This window comes from Eleutherodactylus coqui, chromosome 5 (assembly GCF_035609145.1).
Source record: "Eleutherodactylus coqui strain aEleCoq1 chromosome 5, aEleCoq1.hap1, whole genome shotgun sequence".
Classification (NCBI taxonomy): Eukaryota; Metazoa; Chordata; class Amphibia; order Anura; family Eleutherodactylidae; genus Eleutherodactylus; species Eleutherodactylus coqui.
In genome coordinates this window covers 127,207,115-127,223,809 of record NC_089841.1, presented here as the reverse complement: position 1 = coordinate 127,223,809, position 16,695 = coordinate 127,207,115, and the positions used below count along the sequence as shown (strand labels likewise).

The window sequence follows — 16,695 nt, the reverse complement described above, 5'->3', positions numbered from 1 at the left end:
TTACATGTTTTAAACAGACGCCTGTGTGAGAGTGGCATGAATATAGTTCAGCCCCTGACTCAGGTTGCAGAACGTCACATTAGTTTATTACAGACAAATGCATCATTTAGGATTGGAAGTGAGGCAATAGTACAGGTGAAGGCCCCTGGTGCAAGCACCGGGTCAGGACTGACTCCTAGGGTGAGGTCACATCGTGAAGTTTTCTTGGCAGACTGTTTTTGCGGGGTGGTTTGCCATTGCCTTCCCAGTCATCTTTACCCTACAGCATGCTGGGTACTCATTTTCACGACCTCGAAAGGATGAATGCTGAGTCAACCTTGAGCAGGCTACCTGAAGCATATGGGGATTGAACCTGCAACCTGAGCAAGAGTTTAAGGCTGCCTGTTCACAGGTGTTGCGGTATCCCGTGGCAAATCCCTGCCACCGGATCTATGCGGTAAACCTATCTGACAGATTGGCTCACCGTGGAGAATCGCGGCAATTCGCAGCATGCTGCGAATTGCCGCCGCGAATGGAGAATCGCAATGATTCTCCGCTCGTGGACAGGGGGGCTGTGCTTTCCATAGCAATGCTATGGAAAGAGTTTACTGCGTTCCGTGCGGCCGGATAATCGCTGTGGGGAAAGCAGTGAAAATTCGCCCGTAGACAGGAGGCCTAAGGCAGCAGAAATGTAGGCCAGCAACCTGAGTCAGGGACTGAACTATATTCAGGCCACTCTCACACAGGTGTCTGTTATAAACGCCAATTAGGTAATCGTGCTGAACAGTAACAGTCCACTGTCCTCTTACTGAAATGGCGGAGGTTCACCTCGGACCATCAGAGGTTCATCTGCCCGTCGTCTTCTTTAAGAGCCTGTTTACACAAGCCGGTAACTAGTTCACATTCCTGTATCCAGTAAGGTGGTTTGGCTCTCGCTCACACGCTCAGTCTTGGCATTTCACTCATCTATTGAACACTGCCTGTTTACTGTGAATGGAGGTGGATGGACCTGAACGATCACAGCTCACATTGCCTCCATTCAGTCACCACAGGAACGATCACTGGGATCACCTCTCGGGCATCGTGTAAGAGGACAGCTTATCCAGCTTGCATCTGGCTTCATTATGAAACCAGTTTGGCCAGCTTCAGAAGGCAAACATAGCACTCCTCTCCAAAGATGGCAGAAACCGCTAGAGCTCTTTCTTGGCCATTCCAAGAGCTTGCACCCCATATATACCGTCATGACACATGTTCGTCACACCAGGTCTTTACATTTGCCTCTAGATGTGGTCTGTATCCAAGAAACACTACTGGGTTATATAAACCACTGGAACCCGTACACACCTAAAGAGTGATATTTCTGTTTGATCTAGTATTAAGTTACTGAGCATCGTTTGTCTTCATACTTGATTTTGTTTTTAACCTGCTCAGCCATACCTGTGTAAAGATCTGCATACCATTGTTCTTCACCCACTGTGTAATGGAGGCTCCATTTGCAGCATATTGCGCTATTGTGTCCGGTGAAATACCAGAGGGAATTCTGGAAGCCAGATGGACCCCATTACTAAATCGGGTTCAGCCAAACCAGTTTGAGTAGGACAATGCAACGTCCACTTTTTGTTTTGCTATTTGGCTCCTAGTACGGATTGGTTTAGCACTGGTATGAACCCAACCTCCAATATAGATCAGACAACCATCTAAAAAAGGGGATTTTTTTACTTGACCAAGATACCGGGGATACAGGATACAGTGGGTAGTAGCTGTCACTAGGAGGCTTTAACAAAAGTGGACTCCTCCTGTCAGCTATACCCCTTCCTGCCTGCTGGGGAAAGGCAGATTGTCAGCAAGCAGTGGTAGAAGTCCTAGCAGGGAAGCACAACCATAAACAATGAAAACGCATGAATGTGAAACACAATAACACGGTACCAAACAGCATGATGGGGTACTAGTAACATCATGTGAAATCTAAGAACCGAGGGCTCCAACAGGGAGCCACATAACCTGGTATCACAATACGAGGGAGGGTGCTGTATCCCCGATATCCTGGTCAAGAAAAAAGGATTTTACGGTAAGTAAAAAAAAACAAAACTTTTTTTTGTCAGGGATATTTGGCTATAATCCCCTTGGGTGTGTTTTCTAACAATCGGCTGTTGTCAGAGCACAGCCGATTGTAGAACCTTGTGGCCGAGGGCAGCAGCTGCTGCCGCCACATGCACCCTGTAAAATTTGGTGAAGGTATGCATAAAGAACCATGTAGCAGACTTACACACCTGCACGAGAGACGCTCCATGGCGCACTATCCATAATGCTCCTGCAGCCCTGGGCGAGTGAACAGTCACTCGCAAAGAGGAAGTCTGGCCCTTGGCCCGATAGGCCTCAGCCACCACCGAACTAATCCAGTGGGAAATTCGGCTGTGGACAATAAGAGGGCAACAAAATATCCTCATTTAGGTGGGAGGCCGAAACCACCTTTGGCAAAAAAGAAGGATTGGGAGGCAGGACCACTTTGTCCTGATGAAAAAACTACAAACTGTGGTACAGCTGAATTCAGACACCCTCCGAATGGAGATGATGCCCACCAAAAATGCCACCTTGACATTCATCATGCGAGGCGACACTTCCGCAAGGGGCTCAAAGGGATGTCGCTGTAGAGCATCCAATACCGAACTGAGATCCCACAGCGGGAGAGATGAACGGTACTGCGGAGCCATGTGCGCCACCCCCTGTATGAAGGTGCAGACTGAGGGAAGAGTAGCCAGCAGTCTCTGGAACAAGATGGTCAGTGCCGACACTTGTCCCTTAAGGGAGCTGAGGCTGAGTCCCAACTCTAACACAGCCTGCAAGGCGGCAAGGATTTCTGGAAGTGAGAGGTGCCTGTGATGCCCGCACTGACGATCGCATCAGGCGAAGAAGCGCTTCCAGGCACGATGCTAGATCTTTGAAGACGACTTTCCACGCCCTAATCATGGTGCGGATAACAGAATCTGTGAATCCTGGGGCTCTCAACACTGCGGATTCAACTTCCACACCGTCAAACGCAGCGCTGCAAGAGGAGATCCTTGTGGAGCGGGAGATGCCATGGCACATCGACGAGCAGATCCATCCATTCGGCATACCATACCCAACACGGACAATCCGGAGCGATGAACAGCACCGGAATGCGTTCCCTCTTGATGACCCTGTGTAGAGGGAACCCACTTAAAAGGGGTTGTCCCGCGCCGAAACGGGGTTTTTTGTTTTTTTTCAATAGCCCCCCCCCGTTCGGCGCGAGACAAACCCGATGCATGTGTTGAAAAAAAAAAACGGATAGTACTTACCCGAATCCCCGCGCTCCGGTGACTTCTTACTTACCTTGCGAAGATGGCCGCCGGGATCTTCACCCTCGGTGGACCGCAGGTCTTCTGTGCGGTCCATTGCCGATTCCAGCCTCCTGATTGGCTGGAATTGGCACACGTGACGGGGCGGAGCTACGAGGAGCTCCATTCAACACGGAGAAGACCGGACTGCGCAAGCGCGTCTAATCGGGCGATTAGACGCTGAAAATTAGACGGTACCATGGAGACGGGGACGCTAGCAACGGAACAGGTAAGTGAATAACTTCTGTTTGGCTCATAATTAATGCACGATGTACATTACAAAGTGCATTAATATGGCCATACAGAAGTGTATACCCCAACTTTGTTTCGCGGGACAACCCCTTTAAGACCAGCAGCTGGAGTCCCCTAAGAATGAGGCCGGCAGTCCAGCAGCACCACGAGGTGAGAGCAAAAAGCAGCAAGCAGCACCCACCTTCCCCAACACACTAGGACATGCCCCCATGTGGGAAAGGAAAGGGGTGTAGCCTAAATGAGTTTGAAACCAGGGGCTTAATTTTTCACAGGGACTGAGGCCTCCAAGCGCCCCCCGCACCGAGACCAAGTGGCCAAGGGCAGGGGGAGGTAGGGCATGCCACAGTAGAGGGCAGATGGGTGTCCCGAGCTGTGGTTGTAGCTGATGCAACAGCAGCCAGCAGTGAGAAAACGGGGAAGCCTGCACCCCTGCACTAACCTGGGGGGCTAACCCGGCTCGGTACACCTGTAAACTCTATATCCTGATGTGCTTCTGCGGCTTCCACCTTTCGCGATGAATGGAGCCTGGGACAGCTCTGTGTAGGTCCCACTGTATGCGGTGTCCAGGGCTGCGCATCCTCTGTGAAAACTGGGTGCGGAGCAGCCTGCACGGTAGTTGGGAGGGCAGTTTGCCTGGACGGCAGTGAAGCATTCAGGAGTTGGGAAAAACAAGTGAGCTACGAGGCTGTTTGTTTCCCACTCCCCTGTGGGAAGGATAGGAAGGCCTAAGCCCACAAATCCTGTGTCTTGGCAAAAAATAAAATTTCTTCTTGCAGTCATGCGGGAACAATGTCTGACCTCCTTGGACATAAAGCTTTTCCCCTCTACAGTCTCGTCACAATAAATGGAGCGCTGACCAAGCACACAAGGTTGGCGCTCCAATTATATCAATGGGGCTGACTGAAATATCCAAGCTGGTGCTGCTGGGGTATCTCCGCAGCAAGAAGGACAGGGGACAAGTCCTCAAGATTGGCAGGAGTCTCAGCGGTGAGACCCTAAACCCATCTGCAACGCCTCCCCTTATTCTGTAGATGGGGGAACAACTTCTAATCATGGTACAACCCCTTTAAGGTTAATGCAGCTCCATGACTATGCCAGCAGAAAGATAGAATTCAAAGCACTTCAACTAAACACAAGCTGCTAATGGGCACAGAGACATGGTCGCCTCAACTTTATGCCAGCCTGTACACGGGGCATAAATTATAGTTCAAAAACTAGCCAATCAAAAGTGTGGCTTTCACAGAGCAGAAGTGATTAGTAGCTGGAAATCCTGCCAACCTGGAGTATCCTTGTTAATACATGACAGGACGACAACATATGGACACTAAAAAGGTGGTCAGATTTTAAAAAAGAAATAAAAAAAAGTTCTACCATTGTCGGTGGTTTAGGAAAAAAGAAAAAACAAACCAAAACACACATGGTTGAATACCGCCCCTCTGTCCAGCATCACGGGATGCTCATCGTTCACGTGGCCACTCAAAAAAATAAAATCACTGACCCGAGGGTGCAACTGTACATGAGCGGCGAATGACCGCTAAGGCCAGCAACTAGCTGAGTAGTCATGTGATCAAGGAACAGATGCAGCAGCATTCTGGGACCATTTAAAAGGAAAGTAGGAGGGTTTTTCTCAATTTTTCTTATTTTATTTAAAAAAAAAATAAATGTATAAAGACTTCAGTTCAGGAATAAACACATTGCTGTTGTCAGGGAAACTGCAGCCAGAAATGCTTAGGAAACATTCAGGCAGTGACCTGATGAGAAACGTCAGTGTATAGACGCCTCTACTACAAGTGTCAAGAACGCAGGTTTCTGTTGAAATATCCCTTAAAACGTTTGGTTTCCTGGTGAGTGCGAAAAATCGAAAAAAAAGATCGCATTTGTGCTCCAGCACTTTCGGAGCATCAGCGATGCTTTTTCCTGAGAATCATCTTGTATTGCTGTATTTCGGCTGGTCCTCGCTATTATCCTGCAGAGGACAGTCTGTTCCAGCCTACCTATTCCAAGCAAAACGTGGTGAAAGACTTCCAAAAACATTTCTAACTCCCATAATTTTTCTCTGACTGACTGGCAATTTAGAATCCAGTGTCAATGTTGGGGGACTTGTGCCCCATTTTTTCTGGACTACAACTTTGCTCCAATCTGTTTTCGCCTCACCCCCTTTTTAAATATAGGCTTTAAAAATGCAGTCTTACAATTCCAGACAGCCCTTTGAAGTCCACCATAATGCGGATGTTTGACACCCCTGCTATAGGGGTATACACACACACACACACACACACTGCGGAATTCACCACGGAAAAAGGTCATGTGAATTCTGCCTCTAAATTGTGTTTTTAATGCTTTTTTTTAGCGCGGATCCACATGTGGATTTTGCCCTCTCAATTGGCAAAATCCACATGGGAAATGTAAAAAAAATTTAAAAAAATCCCATTTCTGTGCGTCTCTGCATCAAGTGACATATCCCTTCTTGAGGTGGCAACGTAACGAAACTATTTTCCACGCGGATTCCTCTGAGTGAACATGCCCTACTCATCAGCAGTAATGGATGGGAGTTTCTGTCCCCCTCTAAAAAGCTTGTATGGCAGGAACCAGCATACAGGAATTAGGCGGTCTGAAAATCTGACTTTTTGGAGAGGAATATTAATACCGTAAAGTATTTTCAGGTGGTTGGAATGAAATCACCCGACCCAGCTGAGCAAAAAGACTTCAGGGGGTTTCAGACAAAAAGGAATAGCTAAGCAATATATAACATAATGAAGGGACAAAACTCACCGGAGTGACCCTTAAACTTTATCTTCCAATTCCTAGTCAATGGGGCCCCCACTGATGAAATTGGTGGTCTTGGGTTATGTTCCCCAGCTGTACAGTTGTAAGGTAGACCCCAGCTGGCACTGCCCTGACCTTAATGTGTGCTGCTCCCTTCCCTCTTCTCAGGCACCGACAGGAGGAACTACAGTGTAACCCGAGCCCTGAGCAGCTAGAGAACAGGAGGCGCGGGACAGCTTTTGTCTTCAGTCCTGCATTTATCAACCGTGTGACTGCAGCCGTGTACTACAATACCGAGCTCCAACTAAGACTAAATGGTCGCCAACACTACTGAATTTGCACGACTGCTGCCATGGCTTATCCTCCCAAGGAAAAAAGAAAAAAAAATATTGTTAAAATTCATCTACCCAATCTTTATCACTCTCAACCTCAGCGTTGGGAGGCCTCCGTACACGTTAGATAATTGACAGATTTGACAAACGAATTTTACTGTACAAGATGAGCAGTATCTGCAGCAACATATACGTATCTGCAGGATCATATCTGTCTGTAGATGCCATGAACATCTACTGCTTACAAAATTGTATCATCATCTGTCAAACAACCTGCATGAGGCCATGTCACCAACGTGACGACCATTTTGAATACAGCCATCTTGGATTCAACTGTAATTTTCCCAGTGAGGGGTAGGTGTGTGATAAATCAGATTGATAGAGAATTTCCCCAGAAAACCAATCATGTGCTTCATTTTACCATAACTTCATTCTTTCTCATGTTAACACAGTGATTTTTCTTCATTACAGGCAATGCGAATGATGGCGTTATCTCAAGCAGAACATGTTGAGTGGGTCCTTAGGTTAGGTGAATGAAGCACATGTGTCATTGTCGCTAATAAACCAAAGTCTGGACAGAAGTTGCTGATGCTTCATAAGTAACTATTTTTGTATATCCAAATTTTGGTTCATTAGCAACAGAACTTGTTTCTCAGAATTTGGAAAGACGTTTGGCAACTGCACTGTGGGTAATGGGAGGTCTGGTTGGGTGGAATTGATTGAAATCTGTGAAAATGACAAGTGTGCTTCATTCATCTGACATAAGGAGGATCTCAACACGTTCTGCTTGACATAACGCCATCGTTCACATTGCTCGTAATGAAGAAAAAAATCACTGTTAATATGAAAATTAATAAAAGTTCTGTTAAAATGAAGCATACGATTAGTCTTCTGGTGAAATTCTCTGCCAGTTTAATAGATCCCACACCTACCTTCCCCCTTGGAAAATTTAGAGTTGAATCCAAGATAGTGGAATTCAAAATGGCCGTCCCGTTGGTGACATGGCCTATCAGGTTTACCCATGTGCATGCAGCTTGTGTAAGTGTTCCATCTACATGGGCATTTCTAATCCTTTTAATTTTGAGAACTCAGTACCTTATTCCAGTGTTAGACAGAATGTACAAAAACGATTAGAATTAGTTGTTCTGCTCTCCATTTAGTATTTTGTACCAGAAGAGCAGCAGAATTCGGTAGGGGGGGGGGGGGGGGGGGGTCACAAGATGTCCTCACCATTAGTCTTAACATAATCAAGAACTTCCTGTGACCCGCACTGCAGGGTGGAAAACATATTCCAAAGCACAAACCAATTCTACACATATAACACAACTTCTCACGAAATGCGAAGGGCGGACCGTACAGAGCCAATTTACCCAATTCACAAGCATAAAGATGACGCAAAAATAATCAGACACTCAATAGCAATAACCATCCCCCGAAGCAATTGCCAGATGGTTCATGCTAAAACCTCATTATTAATTTACTGCACCGTCAGGTTGATCTCAACTGAATACATCACAAGTGCTTCCCATTGGTCAGAAGTTATACATGTTTGAGATGTGCATCGGACGGACCAACGTTCACTCCTCAGAAAGGACTACAAACATTTAATTAACACTTACCTAATCGTAACTCTCCAAAATTTCCACATCCAATCTTTTTCCCCACTCTAAAATTAGGCCCAACCATCAATACTCCAGAATTTGAGGAACCAGTACGTGTGCCATGACCCGACCGACCACTAGGCCGGGCCATCCTCTCATCAGGTTTGTCCTTGTCTTTCTTTTTGCCATCCATATCAAGTTTACGGTACTCCACTTTGAATTCTTTTTTAAAGACAAGCAAACTCAAATGGGGTGTTGTAAAAATGGAAACATAACTAGAGAAGCTCCTCTCTGGATATTGTTATTCTCTCAGCTGATGATAATGAGGGCTCAGCAAAGGCGGATTCATCCCATTCGCAATTAGTTTCCACTAAGGACTGCTGTGCAGCAGACGATGTCCTCCACGGTAATCCGTCGATCAAATTGGCGTAGGCTGGACACCTGCAAGAGAAACATTTAGTGAACTAGTAGCAATGAAGCAAATAAAGTTAGACAGCAGAATAATCAGACAATACCTTAGAACAAGGTTTCCATAATTAACACTTAGCCGAAACAATAATGTGTCCAGTAGATAACACTGACCACACGCATTATACAGCCTAATGTGTCAGAAGATAACACAGACTCCATTCGAATCCCTGATCTTAGCCTCCATGATTCACTCCGAGATCTGATCAGGGATGGGTGTTACCCAAATGGGCATGACGTGGCCATCTTTGTCCAATTGCAGACTAGCCAGAGGGGGGAGGCTTCTGCTGCAGCCAGATGTCCTACACAGTGTGAAAAGGAAGGGGGTCAGGAAGTGTATCATTACTCCTTAAGGAGAGCGAGGAGACTTACAAGGCCACCCATGCTCCTCTTGGGAATATGCAAATAAGGAAGATGAAATACCACCCTCTGCAGTGCCACCTATTGGAAGGCAGCGTTCCTTCAAGCCAATGTTGAACTCATTATACAAGCCTTATAATGATTGGGAATTGAAAACCAAGCCAGAATCCATACACACAGTCAGCGGTTTCAGGATTTTGCCCCTTATCAGTGTGCAGTAGGACCCTGGCTTGGATAGTGAGAGGTCTATGATGTGACCAGGGAGAGCTAACATCTCTGTTTAAGGAGAGCACCAAGAAGGTGAGGAAACTTATAAGGCCATCCATGCTCCTCTGGGTAATCTATGTAAATAAGGAGGAAGGGCTGATCTCCTATGACACAAGATTTCTTCAGACATTTCTGAGTTCCCATTGTTATAGGACACAAAATAGGATCAAAAGAAAGGAGAAGAAGAAATTAGGAAGAGCAGAGATGTGGTTTCTTTTTTGCTGCATTTTCTGTTTAGTGTTCCTTTCAGGTACTTTTTAGTATTCTTCTAAAATGGAGCGTGGAGGACCATGTATCCGGCCTTCAAGGCTACATGAAATTGTAGCGTGACCTTTCAATTTTAAATTATTGACTGACAACTGCAATTTCAAAAGCAGTGGAATCAATTGTATGCAACTCAGCTTACACGTCAGAAGTATCAGTGGGGCTACTGAGACCCCCGCTCATCAATGAAGCGAGCAGCAGAAGTACTCAGCTAAACATCATGTCCATCATCTACTGAGCCCGTACCCCACTCCAAGCAGGGATGGAAAGACCTAAATGGGCACAGTGTTCAGCTGTTCTGCCGGTTTTACAGATAAGTGGGGTCTCAGCACCCGGACCCCACCAAATGATGCTTCTGATAGGTCACTATGACAAGTGTTAGCTACCATTTAAATTTGGAAAGTTGCCCTACAAAAGTTTCCCTGCAGCTCCACCCTAAGACCTGCCACTTGCAAACAGGAACTAATAAACTGCTGTTCTGATCACTTTACACTCAAAACGAATATTCTTGGGACTTTAGCTATGACATTATGTGGTCATTTCTTTAACCCCTTGAAGGTGTATTCCTACTTTGGTCCTGTCACTCACTAGCTGCCCAATGTAGGGTAACGGGTTCACGGAAACAGGTGAGCATCTTGTGTCCCTAACTCACTTACAAAACAATGGAAGTAAACGGCATAGCACAGCAAGCTGCCCTTTAAGCACAAGTCAGGGTGTGTCCACTTGTGAAAGGGAAGTGGACAAGATTTTAAGCCTTCCCGCTGCATTTGTCAGTTTAGGCCTACCTGACTGAGCTCCATTTTTCATATACGTGTCACCTTATGGGGACTAACTTTGGACCGCTTTTACTTATCCAACTGAGTGTTTTACATGACACATTGTACTTTTTATAAGTGGTCAATTTTGAGCGATATGTTTTGTGTTAACTTACAAAAAAAAATCCTAAAGTTACAGAAAATGTAGAAAAATACACAATTTTCAAACTTTGAAATTTTTTGCTTGTAAGACAGAAAAGCATGCCACACAAAATAATTAACATATTCCATATGACCACTTTCCATTAGCATCATTTTTAGAGATGAGCGAACGTACTCGGATAAGCACTACTCGTCCGCTGCTGACAGGTGAGTTGCGGCGCAGCGCGTCCCGAATCTTTAGCCCCGAGTACAGCGATACTCGGATAAAGCAAATTACTCGGACGAGTAGTGCTTATCCGAGTACGTTCGCTCATCTCTAATCATTTTGTATTTTTTCTTCAAAAAGGGACTAGTGTAATTCTGAAGTGAATTGGAGCGATCCATAAGTCACTATTTTAAAAACTGCACCCCTCAAAAAATGCATTTATAAACTTTGTTAACTGTTTAAGTATTGCACAGAAATTAAAGGAATACTGAACATTTTCAATGTTAGTACTTTTTTTCTGTATGACTTTTCAGAAATATCCCTAAATTTGCTTTATGACACAAGCACAGGCCTCAGAAACGAAGTAGCACCTGGTGAATTTTGAGCCTCCCTTTAATTGGGACATTCCAGGCACCAATTTCAGGTTTGCGGAGGCCTTTATCTGCCAAAACATGAAAAACACCCCTCAGAAATATCAGTTTCACCCCTTCAAAGAATTAATAAAGTTTATAGTGAGTGTTCTGCCACCATAGGAGTTTTAAATTTGGGCTTTGAAAATTAGCAATAGCCATTTTTCCCTAACACATGTAGGTTTGGTCCAAAAATTTTCAAATGAGTGAAGTGCACTGACAGTGGGCATCCCGAGCAGCGGACCCTGGCAGATCAACTATTGATGACCTATCCTGAGGATAGGTCATCAATAGTAAATGTCAGGAAAACCACTTTAAAGGGGTTGTCCCGCGATAGCAAGTGGGGGGTTAAGCACTTCTGTATGGCCATATTAATGCACTTTATAATATACATCGTGCATTAAATATTGGCCATACAGAAGGTATACACTTACCCCCTCCGGTGCTGGCGTCCCCGTCTCCATGGCGCCGACCAAAGCTGCCTTCTCCCTGGATTAGACGCGCTTGCGCTGTCTGCCCTCTTCTCTCCGGCTCCGGCGTGCTCGCGCCGCAGAGGTCTTCTGCGCATGCACAGAAGACCTGTGCGGCACGAGCACGCCAGAGCGGCCCCTTCAGCGCAAGCGCGTCTAATCCAGGGAGAAGGCGGCTTTGGTCAGTGCCATGGAGATGGGGACGCCAGCAACGGAGGGGGTAAGTGAATAACTTCTGTATGGCCAATATTTAATGCACGATGTATATTACAAAGTGCATTAATATGGCCATACAGAAGTGCTGAACCCCACTTGCTGCCGCGAGACAACCCCTTTAAGGCTGCCTGACGACGGCCGGGTCAAATCCCGCTGCGAGAATTCTCGCAGTGGGCCCCGACCCGAGCCCCTGCAGGGACCAGTGCGACGCTCATCTCTCCCGCGGCTCAGGCTCTTTGATGTGCTGGCATGCGCAGAGCGGAGCCAGGAGAGACATTTTTGTGCGAGCCGCTGTGAGACCCGCACAGAAATAGAACATGCCGCGATTTGTTTTCCGCGTGTATTTTCCCATGGACAAATCGCGGCCATCTGCCCAGGATTGTGTATTGTAATGCAATGCTATGCAGGTTTCCAGGGCTGGAAATTCTGCGGGAAATCCCGCCGCAGAATTTCCGCCCGTGTGCAGGGGGCCCAAGTGTTGAAATGCCCATAAACCAGGACTAACTTCCCTCCTGTCCTGATATAGTTTGCTACATTGTATCAGTGTACATGAAATGTAACAGCACAGTGTTAGGACTCTGGTTTTCAGCAACTGGATGTAAACAAGAATGCAGAACATTTATGAAACAGTCTTCAGGGAATTAGAAAGGAAAAAAAATGCAGAACCTGTCTTTGCAATCAATCACAGAGCAGCTTTAGTTTCTTTAAGTGCTCTTGAAAAATTAAAGCTGTATTATGATCGGTTGCTAGGGACATCAAAGTTTTTTTTCTTTGGTGGAGGGGGGGGGGGGGTGTAGAATTGTGACACTACAAAATGCAAAGTTCTTGAAAATGGTGAGGGAATGAAACAAAGTTCAATAAAGTTAGATGACTAAAATCACACATTAATATTCTTTAATTACATAAAACCCCAAAACTTTAAAGCTAAAGTTCATATTGCAAGGCAAGAGAAATCTAACATGATGAGTATCCTGCAGTCATGTAGTGCAGTGCGGCAGGAGAATGTGCTGCAGCTTCCGCATGCACGGCTCTCTATGGAAGACTTCAGCGACTACATTCTAACATAGGAGCGGCAAACAAAACCAAACCTCCGAAAACACAGTGTCAGCACAAGTGACATCGCCAAGATGGCCCTGCTAAAATCACAACATTACTTCTAGTCTGCTGCCCTGCACTCATTTCTTCAGAGGTTCGCCCTCTTGTGACCCAATGGCATCACGGATACCCATCATGCCATTCACAGGGTATACGTAGAATACTCCATATGGTTTAAATGCAGCATACGTTCTGCTCACCACATAAAAATCACCATTTCAGTATCTTTTTGCCATGCCGTGTACTGCACCTATCCTTGGCAGGATGTAGATGTATACAGGCAGGGGCCGGGGAAGCTGGGTGACAATGCCCAGAAGTTAACCAATTACTAGTTTATCTTTGGAAATAGAAGTACTTGTTAGGGCCAATTCAGACAACCATAACGTGGCTGCATTTCAGATTCCATATTACAACTGCAATTTCTGGCATAACCATGAATCTAACGATCCGCTGGGGTCTGTGATGCTTTAGGTTACTAGACTTTCCACTGACCTGGAAATTGCAGCTGGAGTATGGATGCTAAAATGCAGCCACAATGGCTCTGAATGACCCCGTAGGCTACTTTAACATAGCAGCATTTGGTCAGTAATTTGTGTAATGTGTCCAAAACACAGAAGAGTTACACATCCTTTCATTAGGGTGGTCTCACACTTCATCTTTATGAAAAAACAATGTAATTCAGGGCTCCATTAGGCAGACTGATTTCTGCAGCTCTGTGCCAATTGCAGAGGTCCAGATGGTCTTACAGTCCATTCACTTCAATGGGAACTTTTCCTGTAGTACCAATGTTGGCCACTGCAGTGGAAATGGAGCTGTGAGCTTCCTGCAGAAATCTGCTCCATACATGAATTCATCAATTTAGAGAACATCTGATCGTTAGGGGCCTCAAGCAGTGGAACTCCATCGAATTACTACTGATGGCCTATCCAGAGGACTACCCACCAATAATTAAAGCTCGACAACCTCAAGTCCCAGCCCCCACCAACTTTAAAGCCAACCTGTCATCATTTTCTAGCCTATTAAACTGCCTAAAGCGTTAAGTGACATACATCTGTTACCACAACTTACTTTGTTTTTTTATTTATTTTTTTCCAAAAGAAAAATCACATACCTACCTACAAAAACATGTTTTTTTGTATTCCCTGCACCATATGTAACCTTTCCACAGAGCAGCCAGTGAGCAGGCAGGAATGTCTCTGCAGCCCAGAGTTTCTCTCCTAAACCCACCCCTCCTGCTGATGGGACGTGGAGACAGACATCACCACAGAGCAGGCCAAATCCTGTGCACGCACCTCAAGTTTGTAGTCCAGTGCATGCACAGATATGAGCATGCGCTGGTCCGCAGGTGTGAGATTTGTATGGCTTTGTGGAGGACATCTACCATTTCTCTATGCCACACCAGCAGGGAGGTATGGGTTTAAGGAGAGAACCTCAAGCCAGCAGAGACAGCCCGACTCACCCACTGGACCAGTCTGCTCCATTTGCATACGGTGTGAGAAACAGCGTTTCTGCAGGTAATTTTCAATAGATAAAACCAAGTATGTATGTCGGTATTCCGAGACTGTGTCCAGTTTAATAAGCTGGAAATTTAACTTAAAGGGGTTGTCCCGCGCCGAAACGGGGTTTTTTTTTTTTCAACAGCCCCCCCCGTTCGGCGCGAGACAAACCCGATGCAGGGACCTAAAGAAAAATCCGCACAGCGCTTACCTGAATCCCCGCGCTCCGGTGACTTCTTACTTACCGGCTGAAGATGGCCGCCGGGATCTTCTCCCTCGGTGGACCGCAGGGCTTCTGTGCGGGGCGGAGCTACACGGAGCTGATCTCCGGCACGAGCGGCCCCATTGAGAAAAGAAGACGACCGGGACTGCGCAAGCGCGTCTAATCCGGCGATTAGACGCTGAAAATTAGACGGCTCCATGGAAACGAGGACGCTAGCAACGGAGCAGGTAAGTGAATAACTTCTGATAACTTCTGTATGGCTCATAATTAATGCACAATGTATATTACAAAGTGCATTAATATGGCCATACAGAAGTGTATAGACCCACTTGCTGCCGCGGGACAACCCCTTTAAATACTGATATAAAATAATGGCCTTGAAACTTCCATAGAGATTACACAACCATCACATGTGTATTGGGGATGTCTCAACTTACCATACAGAGGTCATGGGAAAGGAGGATTGTGCATGCCGAATTTCAATATCCAATCTTTTTTTTCCCCTGGAGATAAACCACTGCTAAAGTTGTTTGAAAGCCCATGAACAGCCCCATAGGAGATAAGCCTATGCTTATTCTCTACTGACCACTACAAACGCATGCACACTCAGCCAAGTCAGGAGGGATAGCTGTCGGCCAAACGAGCACTCGGGCAGCAGCTTTACATGGTCATCTATAGCATTCAACCGGTACTGTACAATTTCCTTGCAGTAATAAGTGCAGATATGCATTTCAGCAGCCAGACCCCTACACCCAACTTCCCCAGGTTCTCCCATTGCCAGACCATTATTCCCAACACAACCTCCCCTCTAACACACCATATTTGATACAATGACAGTTCCAGCAATACTGGAGAGCACCGACATAAATATAGAGGAGGCAGCAATTATTCCCCTCACTAGTCTAGAATAGAGCTAGCACAACCCTTTGCTTCAAGGTCACCCCGTGTGTTTGGAAGAAAGGGTTTTCCCCAATTACTGGATTTTCAGAACGGTGCAATTAGAATGATGCATTTACTTTACCCAAGTGAATTCCCAAGATCTGGATAATTCTCAGAGCAGAAGAAATAAACAGAATTAATACATTAACTGCCTGGTACATGGAAAGTAACAGAAGTGAGCCTGTTAGTGGAGGAGCTCTACAACAACCAAGAGCTGTGGAAGGAGCTGGGAGAGGACAGATCAGAAGTAAGGTGTTCTTACAGGGCAGTAAGTACATGACCACAGCCTGAACTGTAACACCCCGAGGGCTCCTTCACACACGTGTATGCGCATTTGCACGCGTATTTGCATATTCTACTGTACCTTTTCCACCCGCAGGGCATGTTCATTTGCGCACGGCAAACAAGACACAATGCTTGAAATGGAATTCATCTGATATGTTCCAGATGTGTTTTTTCTCCAGTGGAACTACGCAGCGTATTATGCATCTCCTTGTCTATTGCGTGTGCATTTGCGCAACCCCCACTTCCCCCGCAAGACTATTATAAAGACCTTTGGTGCGCAAATTTGCAGAAAATTAAAGCATGCTGCTTTTTTTACATGACCAAAAAATGTGCCCGCATAATACGGAAATGTGAATAAACCTATTGAAGTCACTGGGTTCTATACCTTGCATATTGCGCACATAAATTTTACTCACGCAAATACGCCCGTGTGAAGCGGCCCTTAATTAAACTTCAGCTTTGGATAATCAGTAGGTCAAGCTAACATGTGGTCCATAGTGCCATCATGTTCTGCAGTCAGGCAGCTGTTAGATATAGTAAATAGGCAGAAAAAAAAAGAAAAAAAGAGCATGCTACTTTATGTGCGATTAAAAGCATGCAAAATACAGAAATGTAAACAAACCAATTGAAATAAATGGGTTCCATGCTGTACATTGTGCCCGTAAATTTTGATAGGCCATCAAAATTAAAGGGGTTGTCCCTCTTGTAGCGGTTTTGCTGCAGGAAGAAGACAGCTCTGTACATTGCGCAGTGGCCCAAGTTGTGCATCCTGCAGTTCCAACATGGGCCACTGT

The 16,695-nt window shown here is 45.8% G+C and overlaps 1 protein-coding gene across 2 annotated transcripts in view; it reads right to left on the bottom strand.

The window, feature by feature from the left end:
- CSNK1G3 (casein kinase 1 gamma 3) overlaps positions 1-16,695 on the bottom strand; it is a 132,915-nt gene that overhangs the window by 85,457 nt on the left and 30,763 nt on the right. For both annotated transcript variants that reach the window (XM_066603121.1, XM_066603122.1), the window contains exon 2: positions 8,305-8,727. In XM_066603121.1, the coding sequence (XP_066459218.1) occupies positions 8,305-8,479 (175 nt within the window). In that variant the 5' untranslated portion in view covers positions 8,480-8,727. The remainder of the gene's footprint in view (positions 1-8,304; positions 8,728-16,695) is intronic.